This window comes from Gopherus evgoodei, chromosome 11 (assembly GCF_007399415.2).
Source record: "Gopherus evgoodei ecotype Sinaloan lineage chromosome 11, rGopEvg1_v1.p, whole genome shotgun sequence".
NCBI lineage: Eukaryota > Metazoa > Chordata > Testudines > Testudinidae > Gopherus > Gopherus evgoodei.
In genome coordinates, this window is record NC_044332.1 from 41,729,027 (window position 1) to 41,750,804 (window position 21,778).

At 40.8% G+C, this 21,778-nt stretch overlaps 1 protein-coding gene across 1 annotated transcript in view; it reads right to left on the bottom strand.

Annotated features, from left to right (window-relative positions):
* The window catches only part of MYO3B (myosin IIIB), a 394,363-nt gene that overhangs the window by 216,237 nt on the left and 156,348 nt on the right, over positions 1-21,778 (bottom strand). Inside the window, exons 11-20 of the mRNA XM_030580743.1 lie at positions 12,844-12,940; positions 11,731-11,847; positions 11,151-11,255; positions 6,564-6,647; positions 5,499-5,701; positions 4,849-4,947; positions 4,004-4,118; positions 3,446-3,572; positions 3,091-3,301; positions 296-443 (exon numbers count right to left, since the gene is read on the bottom strand). Of these exons, the coding sequence (XP_030436603.1) occupies positions 296-443; positions 3,091-3,301; positions 3,446-3,572; positions 4,004-4,118; positions 4,849-4,947; positions 5,499-5,701; positions 6,564-6,647; positions 11,151-11,255; positions 11,731-11,847; positions 12,844-12,940 (1,306 nt within the window). The remainder of the gene's footprint in view (positions 1-295; positions 444-3,090; positions 3,302-3,445; positions 3,573-4,003; positions 4,119-4,848; positions 4,948-5,498; positions 5,702-6,563; positions 6,648-11,150; positions 11,256-11,730; positions 11,848-12,843; positions 12,941-21,778) is intronic.

Sequence of the window (21,778 nt, forward strand, 5' to 3'; positions counted from 1 at the left end):
AGGGTCACAACACTCTTTCCAATGGCAAAAAGTCATTGAGTAAAGTTTCTAAGAGCTACGTAGCTCTGTCTCTAAATTAGTACCTGTATCCCTGGTATATTGTTCAGCCACAATCTTGTATTAGAAATAAATTTTATATATATAAAGAGAGAGATTCAGTAGTACTACAGAGAGAGAGAGAGAGAGAGAGAGAGAGAGAGAGAGAGAGAGAGAGAGAGAGAGTGTATTATACATATATATATATTTATGTAGTACTCCTGAATCTAGCTTACAATCACAGCAGCCTTAAATTTACCTGTTCAAGTGCAAAGATGTGCTGATTGAAATAAAACTGGATTTGTTCATTAGCAATGTTTATGCATAGCTGTTCAAAGGAATTTCTTGTGAAGTTCTCAAATCCAAAGATATCCAGTATCCCAACATTCATCCGGCTTTCAGCATTGCTATGTAAAAAACACACACAAAATCCAACATGGGACAAAACCCAGGAAAAATCAAAAGAAACAGGATAATCAAGATCAGATACTATCATTAATTCAATCCGCCACAAAAGGAAGAGAGACAGCCTGTATAAATCAAACACAGATTGTGCATTTGTTTACAGTCATTACCACACTCCTTTTTAGGGTGACCAGATAGCAAGTATAAAAGAACAGGGCGTGGAGGGTAATAGGCAACTACATTCACTGATGAGCTGCCAAAATATTAACAACAGGTTCCCTCCTCCTCACCCCACGAGGGGGTCATAGCCCCCCTCTGGGACTCCTGCCCCATCCAACCCCCCACATTCCTTGACACACACACGCCGGGACCCCTGGCCCATCCACCCCCCTTCCCTATCCCCTGACTTCCCCATGCCCCCCCATCCAACCCCTCCTCTCAATCCTGATGGCCCCCCTGGGACACCTGCCCCATCCAACTACCCCTTCTTTCTGTCCCCGTTTCCCCCACTGTCCCCATCCAACCCCTGCTCCTTCCTGACTGCCCCCCAGGGACACTTGCCCCCATTCAATCCCCCTGTTCCCTGCCCTCTGACCGCCCCGATCCCTATCCACCCCCCCACAACCTCCCAAACTCCTTTATCCTCTTCCAATACCCCCTCCCTGCTCCCTTACCACGCTGCCTGGAGCCACGTGGAAGGGGATGGGTTGGGGCTGCTCGGCTGGGGCCAGTGCCATGGGGCCCGAGCCGGAGCGGCTCGGCTGGGCCCAGGACAGCACTGGTGCCATGGGGGCCTAGCTGGTCCGGGGCCGAGATGGAGCCGCTCAGCCGGGGCCAGGGCTGGTGCTGTGGGGCCCAGGCCGGGCCGGAGCCGCTTGGCTGGGGCCGAGGCCAGCAGCGGCGCTGCAGGGCCCAAGCCGGGCCTGGGCCGAAGCTGGGGGTGCTCAGCCGGGGCCAGGCCAGAGGGAGCCGCTTGGCCGGGACCAGACTGGGCCGCGCCACACATCTCTGGAGCCCTCCTCCTCTGGGCCCCCCTGCCCCAGCTTACCGGCCTGCTGCTTGTTTCAGGCTTCCCACAAGCAGGGGAGTGGGAGGAGAAGGGGGGGTGGGGTGTTCAGGGGAAGAGGGGGAAGTGAGCTGGGGCCAGGGGCAGGGTGGACAGCTGCCAGAGCTTTTGTTAAATAAAGCCCTTTTAGAACCGTTTGTCCTGGAACAACCTGTTCTGAAAGGGCTTCTAAATTTAACAACTGCTTCCTGCGAACCAGTAAGAACCGGCTCCAGCTCACCACTGACTATATTAGACAAAGACCTGAATATCAGGATAGACATTATAAAATCAGGTCATCTGGTCACCCTACCCCTTCTCAATTCTGAGATTCTTGCATTACACAAGTTCTGCTAAGGTTAGGGAGGAGGAAGAGATAAATCATTGGGAAGTGCTGATTCCAGGCAGCACCTCTTCAGAGGTATTCAGGGAATGGTTCCAGCAAGTAGATCTCAACAGAAAACTATTTGACAGTCTCCTGAGGTAGAAGAGGGCTGTGTAGACTCTTAGGTAGGCAACCTAGATAGCTGTGCTGAAGCAGATTGAGAAAGAAAGAAGAGCTCTCATGCACTGGCCATGGAAGAGGAGGAGCTCTCCCTCTGCTGTTGACAGAAGAAGGGGAGCTGTGCTCCCTCCATTTCCCGTTACTTTGACCCTGCCTAAGACAGACAGACAGGCAGTCTCAGACTGTGGTCTGCATCCTTTACTGTGTTGAGCTCAGTAATGAGGAGACAAAGGAAAGAGAAATATAAGACACCTTTCCACTTTCCCAATTCTAGCCCTACCAGGGAATGAAACAGCTCCCAGCATAACTCAGCTGCCTAGGGGCTGGTCTAACTTACACCACCAGCAGCTGTCCCATGAGGACACGTGTTGCTGCAACTCTGCCCCCAATATATCCTCTCCGTGCCTTCCCTCACTTCCAACATATCCTCTCCATGGAGAATGTTGGGGGAGCCAACAAAATCAAAGCAGCTATGGCAGATTTACACCACCTGAGGGATTCACTTGTGCTTGGGAATTCCCAGTTGCTCCTTGAGAAGTGCAAAGCAGCTAGAATGGGGTCTGAGGATCTGTCTTTGTTCCAGGAAAGAAATAAGATGGCACAGTGTAAACATTTCCATAATGCAAATTGGCATGAAAGTTTTCACAATTAAATGTTTTGATCGCTGGTTTTAACAGCTTGCATTGGAATGTCAAAAATATATTCATTAAGTAGCTGTTCTGAAATAATTTATATCTACATTTTATCACTAGTTTATTATTACTTGAGAACTGGAAGGATCACATAGAACAATACTTGTATTTAATGTACCCAGCCTACTCTAATTGGTTATCTATGGGAATCTGGGATGATTTTCAGATACAAAGGCTCTTTTCAAAGACTTGCCTGGGATTTTAACCACACAATTCTCATTGATTTCAGTAGCCAAATCCCAGGCAGCTCTTTGAAAAGCATGGGGTTAATGTCCTGGAAACAGAATTCAGGATCACAGCATGAAGGCCATTTTGAGGTCTTTTCCAAATAAACAGTATTCCTCCAGCAAAATCAAAAATACAAAAGAGGATGATCTCATCACACACATCAGTGATATGTAACTTGCCATATATTTTTATCTGGCTGCAGCAGTGTATTAATACGATTTACAATCCAGCTGAAGAGTCGACCATAAAGTGCTTTAGACATGGCATCTCGCACATCAGCGGCTTTGTCCACAGTGTTTGTTCGGATAATAGTCTCTCCTCGTGTTACAACACAGTGAGAGGTTAGAGCTTCCTGGAGCTCTTCTGAACCAATACTGAGCAGTACAGCAGCTGGAAGATAACAGATGGGAAAGGTGGCTGTGACTGGAGAACAAAAATTGCCAGCACTACCTACCTACTACCCATCAGTTGGAGATTCTTACAAATTCAATCAAGCTGCATTTACAGAACTGACAATATTAAAAACATATTTACCATTATCTAAGGCCTCTGCATTGGGAACTTCACTTTTATCAGTTTGGTGTTGTGAGGAAATGGCAGCAAACTCAATATTTCCTGTATTCAAGATTCCAGCCAGAATTTTGTAAACTGAATGAACTTCCTGCAAAATGAGACAAGAACTACCTTAACAAGACACAATTAGTTAGTTGTAGCCCCCAAATGTGGTCTGTTTAAAAATAAGATAGGAAGAGTGTGTGTAAAGCCCATTGGGTCATTCTGAAGTTCAGACTTGCCCAGTTCAGTTTTTACTCTATCCTTATTCAAGTAAACTCCCTCTAAAATGGAAAAGTGAGATAGAAATGGAAATGTCAATGGGATAGAATGGAGCTTGCCTCAATAAAGACTGAAGCCTCAGTCAGTCCTCCAGTTCTGTAGGTGCAGTTTTGTACACACAATTACAAAGGTGAGATTCTGTGGCATAATGATATATTTAGACAACAAATGCCAGCATTTGCACAGGAAGTATTGGAGGTGGTTTTTAAAAATAAGGTCAATAATGCTTTGGTAGCTAGTCGATGATTAATCTTTTACCTCATCAGTGAATCCTATGATCCTAAAGCAATGTTTAATTGCTTCAAATTGTCTTCCATATGAGTCTTTAGTAATAATATCTTGCATTACTCTTCCAGTTTCATTATCAATATACCTAAATAAAATGGCATAATTAAAATGCTGTGTTAACAGATGTACTGCTACAACCCACACTGATTTCAATAGGATTGCATCAGTAACGGAGCAGACTACCTATTTCAATGTTTTTGTAACCAAATAAATATTATTGTGCTAATCAAAAAGTTTGGGGATTATTTTCTTTCTATTAGTTTTTGTTCTTTCAGCACAAATTAAAATGTTATCCCAACATTATAGTTTTCCAATGAAGAGACGGATAGCAAATGAAATTAGTAACTCAAATTTGACGAACAGGATTCAGCCCTGAAGAAAGACAGTGCAATTCCATTTTCTTTAATGGAAATGCACCTTCTACTACTACTACTGCATTGAAGTAGAATTTGCCCTAATAGCCAAAGAGTAACATAAATTTAAACCAATATATTTTGAGTTGCTTCTGCAGCATTACCAGAAAGCTCTGCATTCACAGCCACTCATTTCTGGGGACAGAGAAGACCTGAAAGAAGGAATGAAAATCTAGATAATGAGGAGATGGCTTTTCCCCTTCTTATTATAAATGCTGCAAGTCCTCAAAGAAAATAATAATGTAATTCCTTGTTGTCCATCCTCTTCTGCACTTGGGAGGATTAAAAAAGATCCACAAGGTGTAGAAAAAGATTAAGAGAGATTTCAAAGCATCACACTGAAAGCAAGCCCTGATCAATAGCCAATTACAACCGCATTAAAAACAAATTAGTGATAGTTACCTAGGAGGCTTTTCTTCAGGAAGTCTGTACTCAGAAAGTTTCTTCTGATGAAAAAGACCAGCATAAATATAGTAGAATATATGGAAGTTTTTTTCTCCTCTGGAAAAAAAATGTATTATTTTAAAGCTTACAGGTCTATCTGCATCTACATGTTTTCACTATGTGTACACTGTCAAGTTAATGGAAGAGGGATTGATCCTATGCTCATTGAAGTCAATGGCAAAGCTCCCATTGACTTTAATGGTGCAGGATCAGGGCCAGAAGCAGCAAAAGCCCAATGAAAAGCTCTTCCATCTTATCCGTTAAGCACACAAAACCCACCCAACCAGACAGTGGCAATGAGACTGAGATCAGGCTCTTCTCCTTCCCTTTATAAGTTCTTGGAGGTTGAGCACAAAAGTACAATGACATGTTTATAGGAGAAACAATATACTCTACAAAGCATTCTTTACCAAATGATAGAGTGGTATTGGTCTCCAGCCCAGAAGAATGAAACTAACTGTACTTCCAGCCATAGTACAAGTGCTGTAGCACAAGCTGCCAGTTGGTTAGAATAAAAATTTCATTGAAAAGTGTGTTTTGAAAAGTAAAAACAAACCAATAAAAAAAAGGTAGAGTAGATTTGAAAGGACACAGTATTATTAACCTACACAGCCTGCTTTATGACTCTGGATTTTTCAAGTAGATATTCAGAAATTTTTGCCCCCATTACAGCTCCTGTTGGTGTAAACATCATTTCCAGGTATTTTCCAAAACGACTTGAGTTGTCATTGATAGCAGTGCAGGCATTCCCAAACGCTTCAACCAGAGGGTTCACTTGAAGAATCTTCTCACGCAAAGCACGGTTATTGGCCTTGACAGAATAGACACAGATCAGAAAGGATGCCCCAAAAGAATGCTTGCTCAAGGCTTCTTCCCAGCCTCTGAAACATAGTATACATTATAATGTGCCCTACAGCTACTGGCACGTGTGAATTTGACCCAGTTACTGATACAACAACACACCCACATATTGAAGGGGAAAACAAAGTCTCTAGCAGGTGTGAAGATATTGCATTTTTTCCCTCTTTGCAATATATATGCCTTAGGAGGCTCCATATATTTTATTTAAATAAAATATCAGACAATAAATATCATTTAGGCTCTGATCCTGCAAGCATTTACACATGTGTTTAACTTAGAGCACTTGAGTTTTCAAAGTGCCGTGACTTCAATGGAATTATTCATATGCTTAAAGTTAAATATGTGCATAAGTGTTTGCAGCAGCAGCCCATTCCCAATTTCATTCTGGCACTGATTCTTATAGTCTGAATAATGAACCTAGGTCATAAGCACTGTAGATAACCAGAGGCACTAATCATTGTGGGTTTGATCGTTTATGCATTTAAGTCAATGGCAAAGCTGGATCAGGCCCTAAGATCCCAATTCTGCAAACAATGGTGCATGTGAGTATTCTCACTGACTTTAATGGCACAACTCATGTTAAGAGTTAAGCACGTGCATAAGCCTTTGCAGGAGCTGAGTTTAAAACTAGCATATTCTTTATGGTCTCTTCAGTGTAAAATATCAGATCCAAATTAATAACAAAGTCCCCAGTCCGTACTACTCAATTTTCAGTGTTTTCAACAAGCTAAAAATAAATGCCTCAGGGATTTTTTCAGCAAAGATAGTTTAAAAAACACTGATCACTGGGCTACCTGGCTGGCTATAAATACCTTTCCCAGGAAGGTCAAATGCTGGACAATCAGATGGGCGCTTTCAGTCTTTCCAGCTCCACTTTCTCCACTGATGATAATGCACTGATACACAAAACAAAATTGTAAATGCATTGCTCACCATAAAGCTGATCAACTCAGATGTTCAACTACTACTTTTATATTGTTTTGGATATATTACCAAGACATCTTCAGAGTCAACTGTATATCAGTAAGAGTCATAGGTATGTTTGTTTCTTTACTCTTTTGATTGATAAAAGGTGCATCACCACAATCTGTGGGTGCTTATACATGTTGTGGAGAGAATAAGATCCATACAGCCCAGTACTATGACACTATTTGAAACCTGGAGTCTTTTACTGGGAAAGTACAATTCTACCCACTGCTCAGTTTAAAAGCCTGATCTTGCACAAAATAAAATCCTCAGTGTTTTCTACCAGGTACAGGGAACAGTGCACAGTGCTAATCCCTGAGCTGGCACAACATCCTCAGCTTCTAAAGAAGTCAGACAAACAGATGTGTAACTGTTTATGAGAGGAACCCAGATGAGAAGATCTGCATTCCTCCTGTACCTGGTGTCAGAACTAACAGATATGTAGCCACAGATTTTACTGATTGGCTCAATCAACCCTGGGAGTCCTAGGCTCAAAGATTAGTTTTACAGTAGTCTTTTGGAAACAGCAACCAGTAAATTAGCTTTGCTGACAGTATACCAAGATGCCTATAAATAATTAGCTACCTAAGCTCAAGGATATGGATCCACAAGGCAAAATTAGTTTGTAATCATATATGAGGCACTTGAAAAAATTAAGATTTACAAAATAAACCTGATGGGCTGATTTCAAAATGATGAACTTGCTTCTTAACTTCAACAAATTCCCTCATCATTTATTCTACACACTAGTTTCTTAGCAAAACCCCTTAAGAGTTATATAACTAACAGCCGTATCTAATGGACCCTCGGCCCTCACACTCGCCAAAATCCAATAAACTGTCAATTCTCTTTCTCCTTTTTCATATGCAGAGTCCATCTATATTCATCTTTGTCTGGTGTATTCTGAATGTGGTTTTATTGTATTATTTTATTGTGTTTTTAAGCCTTCTTTAGAAGTATTTACTATGAACTAATGTGCAGCATACATGTCAAGGAGGATTTTATAAATAAAATCATTATTATTCCCCAATACCCATATCTATGTGTAGTAGAACATGTGAAAAGGAATACAAAATTACAATCTTAAAAATATTGTAAAAAGGAATCCAGTTTCTGTACATTATATTTCCATTCTCATTAAAATCATTTCCATATAATTGGATTAGTGTCCCCATTACATTTATGTTAGAACTCTCATTATTATATTTTACCATGAAAATGAGTGATTCCATCGTTAGTGGTTTGTATTTTCTGTGACTTGTAGGCACAGGAACTGATTTTCCATTGGTCTTGCACCTGTGCAAGCTAAGTGCAAAAAGCTACTGATATGGCAGCATTTTACATACATTTTGCACAGTTGTAAATGAGTGTACCAGATGCAAGGTAGTACAGAATTAGGCCCATAGGGTAAAGATTGTCAGCTGGTGTTATCTGGAATCGATGGAGCTACGCTGATTTACACTGACTGAGAATTCAACTTTATAGCGTCTACTACTGTACCATGACCTTTTCAGTAGTCCTAAAACTGACTGGACTGCTGTTCCATTTTTCCTGCTATACATACATAGACTCATAGACTCATAGACTCTAGGACTGGAAGGGACCTCGAGAGGTCATCGAGTCCAGTCCCCTGCCCTCATGGCAGGACCAAATACGGTCTAGACCATCCCTGATAGATATTTATCTAACCTACTCTTAAATATCTCCAGAGATGGAGATTCCACAACTTCCCTAGGCAATCTATTCCAGTGTTTAACTACCCTGACAGTTAGGAACTTTTTCCTAATGTCCAACCTAAATCTCCCTTGCCGCAGTTTAAGCCCATTGCTTCTTGTTCTATCATTGGAGGCTAAGGTGAACAAGTTTTCTCCCTCCTCCTGATGACACCCTTTTAGATACCTGAAAACTGCTATCAGGTCCCCTCTCAGTCTTCTCTTTTCCAAACTAAACAAACCCAATTCCTTCAGCCTTCCTTCATAGGTCATGTTCTCAAGACCTTTAATCATTCTTGTTGCTCTTCTCTAGACCCTCTCCAATTTCTCCACATCTTTCTTGAAATGCGGAGCCCAGAACTGGACACAATACTCCAGTTGAGGCCTAACCAGCGCAGAGTAAAGCGGAAGAATGACTTCTCGTGTCTTGTTTACAACACACCTGTTAATGCATCCCAGAATCATGTTTGCTTTTTTTGCAACAGTATCACACTGTTGACTCATATTAAGCTTGTGGTCCACTATGACCCCTAGATCTCTTTCTGCCATACTCCTTCCTAGACAGTCTCTTCCCATTCTGTATGTGTGAAACTGATTGTTCCTTCCTAAGTGGAGCACTTTGCATTTATCTTTATTGAACTTCATCCTGTTTACCTCAGACCATTTCTCCAACTTGTCCAGATCATTTTGAATTTTGACCCTGTCCTCCAAAGCAGTTGCAATCCCTCCCAGTTTGGTATCGTCCGCAAACTTAACAAGCGTACTTTCTATGCCAACATCTAAATCGTTGATGAAGATATTGAACAGAACCAGTCCCAAAACAGACCCCTGCGGAACCCCACTTGTTATACCTTTCCAGCAGGATTGGGAGCCATTAACAACTACTCTCTGAGTACTGTTATCCAGCCAGTTATGCACCCACCTTATAGTAGCACCATCTAAATTGTACTTTCCTAGCTTATCTATAAGAATATCATGCGAGACTGTATCAAATGCCTTACTAAAGTCTAGGTATATCACATCCACCGCTTCTCCCTTATCCACAAGGCTTGTTATCCTATCAAAGAACGCTATCAGATTAGTTTGACACGATTTGTTCTTTACAAATCCATGCTGGCTATTCCCTATCACCTTACCACCTTCCAAGCATTTGCAGATGATTTCTTTGATTACCTGCTCCATTATCTTCCCTGGCACAGAAGTTAAACTAACTGGTCTGTAGTTTCCTGGGTTGTTTTTATTTCCCTTTTTATAGATGGGCACTATATTTGCCCCCTTCCAGTCTTCTGGAATCTCCCCCGTCTCCCATGATTTCCCAAAGATAATAGCTAGAGGCTCAGATACCTCTTCCATTAACTCCTTGAGTATTCTAGGATGCATTTCATCAGGCCCTGGTGACTTGCAGGCATCTAACTTTTCTAACTGATTTTTTACTTGCTCTTTCCTTATTTTCTCTTCTAAACCTACCCTCTTCCCGTAAGCATTCACTATACTAGACATTCCTTCAGACTTCTCAGTGAAGACCGAAACAAGGAAGTCATTAAGCATCTCTGCCATTTCCAAGTCTCCCGTTACTGTTACCCCCTCCTCATTGAGCAGTGGGCCTACCCTGTCCTTAGTCTTCCTCTTGCTTCTAATGTATTGATAAAAAGTCTTCTTGTTTCTCTTTATTCCCATAGCTAGTTTGAGTTCATTTTGTGCCTTTGCTTTTCTAATCTTGCCTCTGTATTCCTGTGTTATTTGCCTATATTCATCCTTCGTGATCTGACCTAGTTTCCATTTTTTATATGACACCTTTTTATTTTGTAGGTCACGCAAGATCTCAAGGGTAAGCCAAGGTGGTCTTTTGCCACATTTTCTATCTTTCCTAACCATCGGAATAACTTGCTTTTGGGCCCTTAATAGCGTCCCTTTGAAAAACTGCCAACTTTCCTCAGTTGTTTTTCCCCTCAGTCTTAATTCCCATGGGACCTTGCCTATCAGCTCTCTGAGCTTACCAAAATCCGCCTTCCTGAAATCCATTGTCTCTATTCTGCTGTACTCCCTTCTACCTTTCCTTAGAATTGCAAATTCTATGATTTCATGATCACTTTCACCCAAGCTTCCTTCTACTTTCAAATTCTCAACAAGTTCCTCCCTATTGGTTAAAATCAAGTCTAGAACAGCTTCCCCCCAGTAGCTTTTTCAACTTTCTGAAATAAAAAGTTGTCTGCAATGCAGTCCAGGAACTTATTGGATAGTCTGTGCCCCGCGGTGTTATTTTCCCAACATATATCTGGATAGTTGAAGTCCCCCATCACCAACCACCAAATCTTGGGCTTTGGATGATTTTGTTAGTTGTTTGAAAAAAGCCTCATCCACCTCTTCTGCCTGATTAGGTGGCCTGTAGTAGACTCCCAGCACGACATCACCTGTGTTTTTTACCCCTTTTAGCCTAACCCAGAGACTCTCCACCCTTCCGTCTCCTATGTCCATCTCCACCTCAGTCCAAGTGTGTACATTTTTAATACATAAGGCAACACCTCCTCCCTTTTTCCCCTGTCTATCCTTCCTGAGCAAACTATACCCATCCACACCAACATTCCAGTCGTGTGTACATGCTCTGGAACAGAAAGTTTCATAAAGATCATCGACTAACAACACAGAATACTCAACTTAACTGAAGTAATGCAGCATTCTATGATTAATATTAAGTAAAAAAAGAGATAAAGATGTTCTTACCTGATCCTTGCTGAAAGTTACCATGCCCTGGTAAGCAGCATCGGCAGAGGCAAATATGTGGGGAGGATTAGATGACCGCTTCACACCATGGTAAAGCTTGGAAAACTAAATGAAAAAGAAATCTGTCAAAATAAATTGTTCACCCTGTGAAATCAGTGATGTCGCGAAGGATGGTCTGGTGATTAGGATGCTGCCTGGAAAGATGGAAAATTCCCTTATGTACTGCCAGCTTTCTCTGTGATCTTGAGCAAGTCACTTTGTCTGTCTGTGTCTCAGCTCCCCATCTGTAAAATGGGGATAATAGTACTTCCCCCCCAGAGGGTGTTGTGTGGGTAAATATATTAGAGATTGTGAGGGCTCAGATACTTTGGTGATGGGGGTGCACATAAGCTAGATAGAGATGTTCCCCACAGAGTAATGTTTTAAAGCAATTTACAATATTTTTAAGTCCTATTTAAAATATATTTTTATGGTTTTCGGTGACCAAGACTCCTAACCATTTATGGGCCTTTTCTTTCTTGTACCTCTTCAGTTTTACAATCTACAGCAAGTACTGTCCTCATCTTGGTGTTTCTCTTACCTGTGGAGAATATATGCTGAGATTCTGGAAGGGGTTTAAGGCTATTAAAATGTCTCCAACATAAGTATAAATTTGTAGATCAACATAACGCTTCTGAAGTTGATGGATAATTGTATCCTAGGATTATAAGAAGTTTGACAGTTAAGAAATATTTTTCCAGATAGCAAGATTCATTGTAAATATATTGAGAACACTGAGTAATAACTGATTATCTTAAATGTTATTTGTCATTTATGTCAAACAATGACCTCACAAAACCAAACCAATATTTTCATAACCTCATGCATCTCTCTACAGTATTTCAACAAAAACAAATTAAAAGCAATAACCCCTCCCTTTTTAAAAATAGTTTATGTTGTTATGCCTGCCAGAGAAGCAAACACTTAACGCAGTAAATGACCACATAGGTTATTGGATTGGGAGGGGTGGGGGAAGGGGGTTTCATTGCCATACTTGTGTGTAAACTGTCACTTAATTTTTGTAATTTGACTCTTCATGCTCATGAGTCCATCATAGAACAAAAAGGAACATAAAACAACAACATAATTTTTCAAGTATTACTCCATACATTTGTTTTAAATGGGAACCCAGGACATTTTTATATTATATGTTGTTCCTGTTGGAATACAACTTAAGGTTCCTCCAAGCTAAAATTAACAGGTTCTCTGCACACATGTGGTGTATTAAAACTTGGAGATTATATGTATGGGTTTATCACTGTTTTCATAATAGAGTCTTTATTATCTGTAGCTGGGACATTCCTTAAATACATTATTGGTTTTGAAGAAAAATTATTCTAATCCTGGTTTTTGAGGCTAAGCTTCAATTTTTTTTGCAAATAGAAAATAATTTAAACTAGCATCATCCATCATTCAGTTCTTCTGTGTTATAGGTTTTACTGAAACTGCTTTTATATCACTGCGGAGAATATAAATGAACTTGTGATAGCAGATCAGAATCACGTGTGGAACAGTTATTCTTTTATGCCAAGACAATGAACAATTAATTTTGTGACATGATGACACTGTTAGAATAAAACCTATAAAGCAGAAGCAAGCAATACATGTGATATAATGGTCAGGGCTGAGAAACCGTGCCTGAATGGTACAGTACCTCATCTAGAACCTCTAGGTTTACTAGATCATCATCTAGAGAGTATTTGTCAGCCGCATCCACACGATAAGGTCTTCTAGTGTGTATTCGTTCATACCTGCAGGTGTGTTAACAGAGTATCAGTGTTAAAACACTATTCTAAAAAATGCATCTAGTGAGAGGCAATAATAATTAACTTAGGGGGTGATCTTTTCAAACAGAAAACAGGCACACTTTCTAAACTACTTACCTTGGAGCATTTTGAGGGAATATTTTTAAATAAATGCATCAGCTAGAAGCTCAGCATAACTCCCATATTTTTTCCTTCACAATATTTAACCCATATTTTTTTAGCAATGCTCTCAGGTGAAGGATTATCTGTAGGCTGGCTGTCTCTGAATATAATAGAAATCTATCAAAATACCCTCCCTTTCTTTCCCACCTCCTAGTCACAAGAAGTTAGTTCCATGTAAACATTAATAAATTAACAGTTCATCTAATTAAGTATTTTTTTTAGGAACTTTAGTTATTCCAACTACTGGGGCTACAACAAACAAGAAAGAGTACAATGTACTTCTCATTACCTTGGCGTTTGCCAGTGCATCTCCTCAGATGACCCTGGACCTGGTCTAGAACAACATTTTTGAACCACAACTGCCATCAGACTTTAAATTGTATGGATGTTCAGTCAGCTTCTCCTCAGAGATTTAATCAGAGTCTTTAAGCCACCCAATTAGAAGCAGAGACAAACTTCCCATAACCCCTTTATAATCTGATTACACTGAAGGAATCTTTGAAAAAGCTGGTGTATTTTTTTAAATGACACATTACATTTTATAAAGAAATAGAGACAAACTAAGGGTGTATGAAATGTCTTCCACTGAGGAGGTGATAGATGAACACCGTGTAAACACGACCATGTTTTTCTTTACAACAAACATAATCAAAGCATAGCAGGAGGACACCCACTGAGATCCAGCAGCATCCTGCTGGGTTACACTAAGCATTGATCCTCAGTGACAGCTCCTGACAGATTGCTGCTGCATTGGTTGCCATGTACAAAGTAGGAATCACATGATAACACATTCCTAACCAATGATAATGGTACAATCAGGTAGGTAGGACAATATTAGCATGCTTCTGTTGACACCGCAGATTATGTTGTGTATTCATAATATGGAAGGTTGATGTGCAAAGAAAAAGATACTAGGTCTTTTTTCCCCTGCATCTACAACTACTGACTTTTGAAAATCATGTTTCAAAAAGAAACATAAGGATCCTTGATCACCACCAACCCCCAACACACATGCAGTTCCAAACTTAAGTTTTTCCTAGACAACAAGCTAACATATGGTCAGGTGCAGAAGAATTATTGATCAAAATTAGCCTTTTAGCCAAGAGGGAGGAGGTAGAGACATTTAACTACAGGGGCACCCTGACAAATGCAGATTACTTTAAAGGATCTTGTTTCTTGGGGGGTTTTTTGTTTGTTTTTTTACTTCTTTTCATTGTTTAGTTTTCGCTACTTAGTGCACTGCAATTCTATAGATTTATTTGAACTCTGATTATGTAAAATAGAGTGAGGATACAGTTGTTTCAGCAGCAATGGAAAAAACCCACCAAAATACTCATACAATTTTCTTGAGACAGTCTTATTTATATTTTTCATCCTATGTTTCCATACAATCTAGTGGCTTAATATGCTGCTGCTATACATAATCAAGAAATGACTCATGGAGAGAATGAACAGGAAGTGATAAATTAATAATTACCATAATGGGAGTCATTTCCTGTGGACAGCCTGGATAAGACATGTATTAGTTGAAACTCCCATCAAAGGGAACTTGTCACTTTCTGTTTTTTCCTGTGTTTATTTTTTTTTAAAAGGTGATATTTAGAGATTTACATTCATAATGATGGGTCAGATCCTCAGCTGGTGTAAATCAAAGGAGCTGATTTGGCCCATCATTGTTGTTTTCTTGATTGTTTTTGGTTTAAGCTTAAATCCAGGGTCTCTAATTAAATTGCAGAGAAGGATGTCATCATGAGTGATCAGGTCCCTCCAAACACAGGAATATTCATTAATCTAGAAGTAGAAAGAATATTTTAATATCAGTTCCTTTATCACCCTTGAGCTAAACCAGGCAAAGTTATTATCAGAAAGGATGATGGAAGGAAACATCCATTTTCAGACATTATTGAAGTGAAAGATTGCAGGACCGATTTCAAATCACAGCAAATTTGCAAGTACTTTGGATGTGCCTATGTTTATAATATAGTTGCAGGGAGGAGGTTACATTCATACCTAAGCATCTCCAATTGCAGAGTGACTTTGTAAATTAATCTGTTATCTGATTATATATTAAATTCCAACTGTTTGTTTTCCCTATGTGGTAAACAAGTCAGTTTTATTACTGGAAACTTTCTTTTTACCCTATATAAACAAATGAGTAAAGAAACGATTCTTAATCAAACATAAGGAAAACAAAGACTTTTTGAATATATATATTTTCCTGTGCTTAATTCATTTTCTTAAGTACATGATTAGGAGGAGGACATTAGGAGCATAATATCACAGTAGCTTCAGATCTCCTGCTGACCTCTTCAATTTTCTATTGATCCTATGGCCTGCAGATATGTTGACAGTAAGAAGTAGAAGGAATGCAAATAGTAATACTTCATGGTTTTACCAATGTCAGCCCTCTGCAGTTAATATATTACCTAAAAATATATTACCAAAAAGCTGAGGAAATCAATCTTTAATTAGGAACAGTCATCAACATATTTTTATGCACAAGTTAAAAATCAGCGACAACTATTCTTGGTTTTGTGATATATATATACGTGTGTGTGCACGCGCACCTATGTATGAAAATAAACAAAAGAACACTGACATAGGGCATTGGTGGCAGCAGCCTAGGGAAGGATTATTTGATCATTTGGGAAAGAAAATATAAAGGGGTCACATGGCCCAAAGAAGAAGACACCCTCACTGACATCTCCAAAGTCAGGAAAAAGGCAGAGTGGACCGAAGATTTTCATCCATATAGTGTCTGGAAGCACCGACCACCCTCTCAAATTCCATCAGAGTTCCTCTTTCTTGGCCTAAATACCCCTGGTGCAATAAAACATATCATAGTTTTTACTTCATTCATATTTTATCTAGGACCAACATAGGAACAAACAGTTTCTGCACAGAAGAGGTGGAGGAAAAACAAAGAGTCTAAACTCCTAGCTCACCCTTTCTTACGTTATTGTCTTCTGAAAGCAAACACAGGATTGGTCCTGGACTAAGACTTTGCAAGGAAAATATTGAACACAATGGGAAGAATTAACTCTGACTCTCTCACTGACCTTAATGACAGTCATAATGGAAGCACTGACACAACCTTAAATGTAATGTCACAAATTTTGGCCTGGCTATAATAAAAATCTGTGTGAGCTCCAGCGTAAGTATGTAGTATGTAATCAGGCTGGGAATCAGTAGTTTCCTTGCCCACAATAGTTTTCAGTTTCTTGTCTTTTAACTCCTTCCCTTGATATTTATACAGATGATGTGTGGAAGAGTTGCATTTAACCCATATTAAATCCTTCACATTTTACAATCTGAGCACTACTTTTGGTTTTGCTTGCCATAATTATCTGTGTCCTACCTCATGCACAGAGGAAACTACAAGCTCGATGCAATCAAATTCTTTACAGTTAATTGATTTCAAAACTGAATGCAAGCTGCCAAAGTAGCTGGCTGTTTGTAAGACCTTCCCCTTCTCTTGCAGGCTCCTGCACTAATCAAACTGGCTAACTACAATGCACAGGGCTGCCAGGCCAGTGCAGTCTTGGTCCTGATATTTGACCTGCCGGCACTTCTGAACCTGCTGTCTGTCTGCATTCTTTTAACTTTAGCTAGCAAGCTTTTAGACTTGCCTCCTTCCCCAGGGACAAATTTACAATCTCTCATTAAGGGCAAGAGGATTCATCACCAGGTTCCACCAGCTTCTACCACAGAGAGAGCCCACAAAGGAGGGTTCTCAGTAATGGAAAGCCTGCTAGAGTAGGCAGCTGTGTCATCAAACACCTGCAACTTCCCCTCCTTTGGAGAGTTCACAACTGACCAGTGCATCCCCCAAAATGGGCTGCAGTGGGCAAGGAGAGGATGCAGACAGGGTGGCTGTGGCATGGGACAGATTCAGCATATTTCTTTGGCAATCTTCTTCAGTGGGTCTCCTATGGCAGGTAGCCAACTGCAGCTTAAAGCTTCCCTCCCTCTGGAAAGAATATTGGGGAGTGTAGTGGTGTGGCTGGAGCGGTGCCCCCCACCACTGAGTGTCTCGCAGGGGAAAGGGGGGGGAAGAAATCTCTATTTCTGGTGTCCACGGAGGCAAATTGTGATCCACTGGCTCACTGTTGCCTCTTCAGTCTCATCCTCTTCTGGGTAGCTTCAGCCTCAAAATGTTCTACAACAAAATGCAAACCTAACTCCATACTGGGCCATCCCCCAGTCTTCCAGGACAGCGTTCCTGCCCTTTCCTTCAGGCTTTCTTCCCAAATAATCTTTGATTTGTGCATTGCTCATTCCTTGGGGTCTGACATTCCTGCCCAGTGGCTGCTCCAGTAATCATGCCTGTCTGTCTGCAACTCTGCAAGTGAAGCTCCCTTCGGGCAGAGGGGCAGAGCTCTGCCCTCCTTCCTGACCAGTCAACCCTGAACTGAGTCAGGCTTTCCTTTTATTGCCCTCCAGGCTTGGAATTGGCTTCAGGTATAGCAGGCGGGGCTAGCTGAGCCCACAGGCTCTTCTCAGGAGCTGCGCCAGGGTTTTTGGTGCCCTAGGCGGGGGTCCTTCCGTGCTCCCAGTTGTTGGCTGCAATTCTATGGCGGGGGGGGTCCTTCCATGGCTCCTGGTCTTTGGGGCACTTTGGCAGCGGGTCTCGGAGCGAGTGAAGGACCCGCCGCAGAATTGCCGCCGAAGACCCGGAGCGCGGAAGGACTCCCCGCTGCCGAACTGCCGCCGAGGGTGGCAAAATGCTGTCCCCCCTAATCCTAGTGCCCTAGGCGATCGCCTAGGTCACCTAAATGGAAGCGCCGGCCCTGGCTCTTCTTCATCTTTTCTCTGATGGTACAGGGCCCCATCTCAGGAGGGTATAATTTGTGTGCCAGCATAGATGCGGGGAATTAAATCTGACAAAGGGTTAATTTTTCTGCTAATGGTTCTCTCTCTCTCTCTCTCTCTCTCTCTCTCTCAGACAGGCACATGGCAACAAAGCTCTGTCTTCGCATTAAGACAGGGCAGCCCAATAGGGATCAAATAAGAACCCATCCACTCAGACGCTAAATCTTCACTTTCATGAGAAGGTGAGCTGGCCAGAAACTGGCAGAACAAATTGCCTGACTGGTCCTCCTGAAGGGAAAAACTATTGGTAGAGGGGAGCACAGACTCTCCAGATAGCAGAAAAACAGCAGAGAGAGTAGAGAGCCAGGTCTGGAGTGAGGCTCCTTAAAGCCTCTGTTAATCTGAGAACCAGCCATTTTGAACCATGACCATTTTGGATTTGCCCCAAACTAATTTGTGACCATCAACCTGATTCTTCCAGACTGCAGTTCAGCCATTAGTAACCCTTGGGACTGCTACAAAAGACCACTGCTTTTGTCAGCTTTAACCACTGTGATGGTTGATTGACAGGGTTAGCAAAATAGACAGGTAGCAATGGATTAACAGAGTTGCCCCATATTAACTTCCTCTGAGAATCAGCCAGATGCTATTAAGGGACTTAAGAACTGAAGCATACCTCAGCTAGAGATGACATCCACTACCTTTTCACCTTACATCATTAGCATTCTAGAGAGGGCCCTCTAAGGTTCTTTTCTGTTACTCTTCTATTTCATCACAATAGTATAATTTGAAGTGTTTTTGTTGCACAATACCTAAAATTTTGAGGGCTGATTCAAGAGGATGCTCCCAAGTGAAGGTTAAAATACATATTCTAGTATTTTTTAAATTGTTTCTAAATTCTAGTATTTTTCAAAATGTGTTTTCCCTCACCAGGGCTTGCAATAACTCCCCCAAACCCAAAAAGCGGAAACTGCTCTTACCAAATTTGTATTCCTCCAGCTCACATATGACCACTCTCTGCTATTTTAGATTTGCTCCTGATTGCTGGACTGGGTACAATGATTTTTTATTTTAGGATTTCTTTTTAGTTGTTGCCTAAGAATTTTTAAGTAGTTGAAATTTCAGGGGAAATTTTTTTTTTTTTTGGTGTTTTTCAACCATTGGTTGACATTTTTCAAAATGTAAACAAAATATTTAATGCCCTTTTTTTTTTTTTTGCATTTTCCAACCAATTCCACCCACAATTACTTGGCTGTTGGAAGTATTTCTCCACTCATTTTTTAGTTTTGAAAAAAATACCATGGAAGGATATGGTTCAGGGATAAATCCATACGAAGAAATCAAGAATTGGCAATCAGACTTAAGGAGACAGGAAAGAAGATAGAATTTTGAGATTCCCACTTTGAAGTTACTCTTCTAAATATAGCACAACAAAGTCTTTAAGGATTTTCCATGGATTTTAATTTGCTGTCTAGCTTAAATGATATTATGAAGTTCTAACATAGGTTTTTCCATTGTTTAAATTTTGAGCCAGCTACCAGCTCTGCCAAGTTTGGATGAGGTCCTGACATGTACAAAAGGATGAGGATAACATTTGATAGGGTTTATAGATGAATTCCACAATACATGCCCACTTTTTGCAGTACATATTGCCAGTGAAGTCAGCTCAAAGAGCAGTTTAACATTTAGGAGTATCAGGAAACAGCCTGCTGAAAATCAGTCTTGATGGTGGAATCTCTTGTGCCATGAATTAAAAAAAAACCAACTGACCACAAAAATGAGTTCAACACATAGAATATTAGGGTTGGAAGTGACCTCAGGAAGTTATCTAGTCCAACCCCCTGCTCAAAGGGGGACTAATCCCCAGGCAGCTTTTTACCCCAGTTCCCTAAATAGCCCCATCAAGGGTTGAATTCACAACTCCAGGTTTCGGAAGCCAATGCTCAAACCACTGAGCTATCCCTATTCCATGTTTTGAAAGGGAACAGCTCTCCCTTATAATCTCCCCTAATGGATTATCCAACATACCCAAATGCAATTTCACAAAAATATGTACCTGCTGGAACTGAGCAAGTGTTTTATTGTGAACAGAGAGCTTGCAGTATCCATAATCACTAATACTCCTCCCTTCCCTGAGCCTTCCAAAGGACAGAGAATAGACAGAAGTAGGCAATATGCAAGTTCTTCTTCATTAATATTTTACAACAACTAAAAGTGTGCTGGGTGTCTAATAAAACAAGTAAAATACAAACTTCTGCCTCCAAGAGATTACAATCTAATTTTATAGACATAATGCAACAAGTGAAGACATTATCATAATAACCATTTCACCGGTGACTGAATTGAGGCACAGTGAAATTAAGCGATTTACCAAGATGACATATTGATTTAGTGACAAAATGAGGAACAAAACTTGGTTATTCTAATTCCCTGTCCTATTTTTTTTTATTATAATGATTACGTATATAGCGTCTGAAATGTTCCATGCGAATCGATGAGGTCCCTGCCTGGAAAAATTTACAATCCAAATATAGCAAGACTGTGCCCTAACCACATTATTACCCACCCTCCTTTATTTATGGCACAGAGTATTTATGTCAGGAAGTCTTTACATACAAGTATACAAGTGTGTACGGGAGCTCTGCTCATTTACTCCTGAACCATGCACCTATATTCTGTTACTGATACCCTTCCCCGAATTTGAGTCCACTTCCCTTCCAGTTTTCCTCAGTTCATTACTATGTGGGGCTTGAGTCTATCAAAACAAACTCTATTCCTGTCCCGCATTCAGCACCAGGTTACTGTCTGTAGAAATATATTCAGTCCCTTCCCCAGCATCTCACATTCATTATGTAAGGCCAGGTTCATTAACAAGAGTTTGATACTGTCCTCTACATGTTCTGAAAAATGCTCCCTTCCTAGGGACATCTAAATCTTAATGGGTGCGAGATTATTCTGGCTCCCAAAATGGACTGCAAATTCATTTCCATTTGCTAAAATGTAATAATATATTTTGGCTCCAGGATAGAGAGAGAACTGGAAAAATGTAGCCTTGCTGGAACACTGGTAACTGAAACCCAGGATTCTGGCTTGTTGATTCTGCTTTCTGGACTTTTCCATATACATGATACACAATATTTTAAAATGAAAACATTCTGTAAATATTGTTATGGTAAAATACTGGTGATAATGAAATGTATGTGGATATTACTATTTAGCATATATATTGCAGTAGCATCTAGGAAACAAACAGCCCTATTGTGCTGGATGCTGTACAAACACACAGTAAATGACAGTGCCTGCCCCCAAGATCTTATTTGCTGGAGTTGGAGGAGATGGGGAAATAAAATTAATGACCAGAACTCATTTCCATGCAGTGGCGACACCTGATTTTGGGCTAAGGGTTTACCAAGCGAGAATAGAAGGGATAGGTCAAACACAAGACCAGAGTACTAAAGGAAGGGCAGAGGGTGAAATCCTGATTCCATTTAAGTCAATGACAAAACTTGCAGGATTTCATCTAGAGAAACCAGGTCAGATCCTTGGCCCACAGTGGCACGAAGTAGTCAGAAACCTGCAAGAGCAATGGTGATTCTCCCAGTGTTGGGCAAATCTCTCACTGGCATAGAGACAATCACAGCATGTGTGACTAAAATGCAACTGCACTCCAGTGATCTGTGTCCCAGGGTGGCCCATTGGGCTGTGAACACCTGAAGAGTTTTCATCAGCCCAGAAGCAGCTCTGTTTAAGCCTGGGGATTGCATGGCATCCATCCATCCTAGGACCAGGGAAGTTAAAAAGATGACTTAGAGCCACTTTTCCTTTCCCTTTAGCTGCACTTACCCTAAC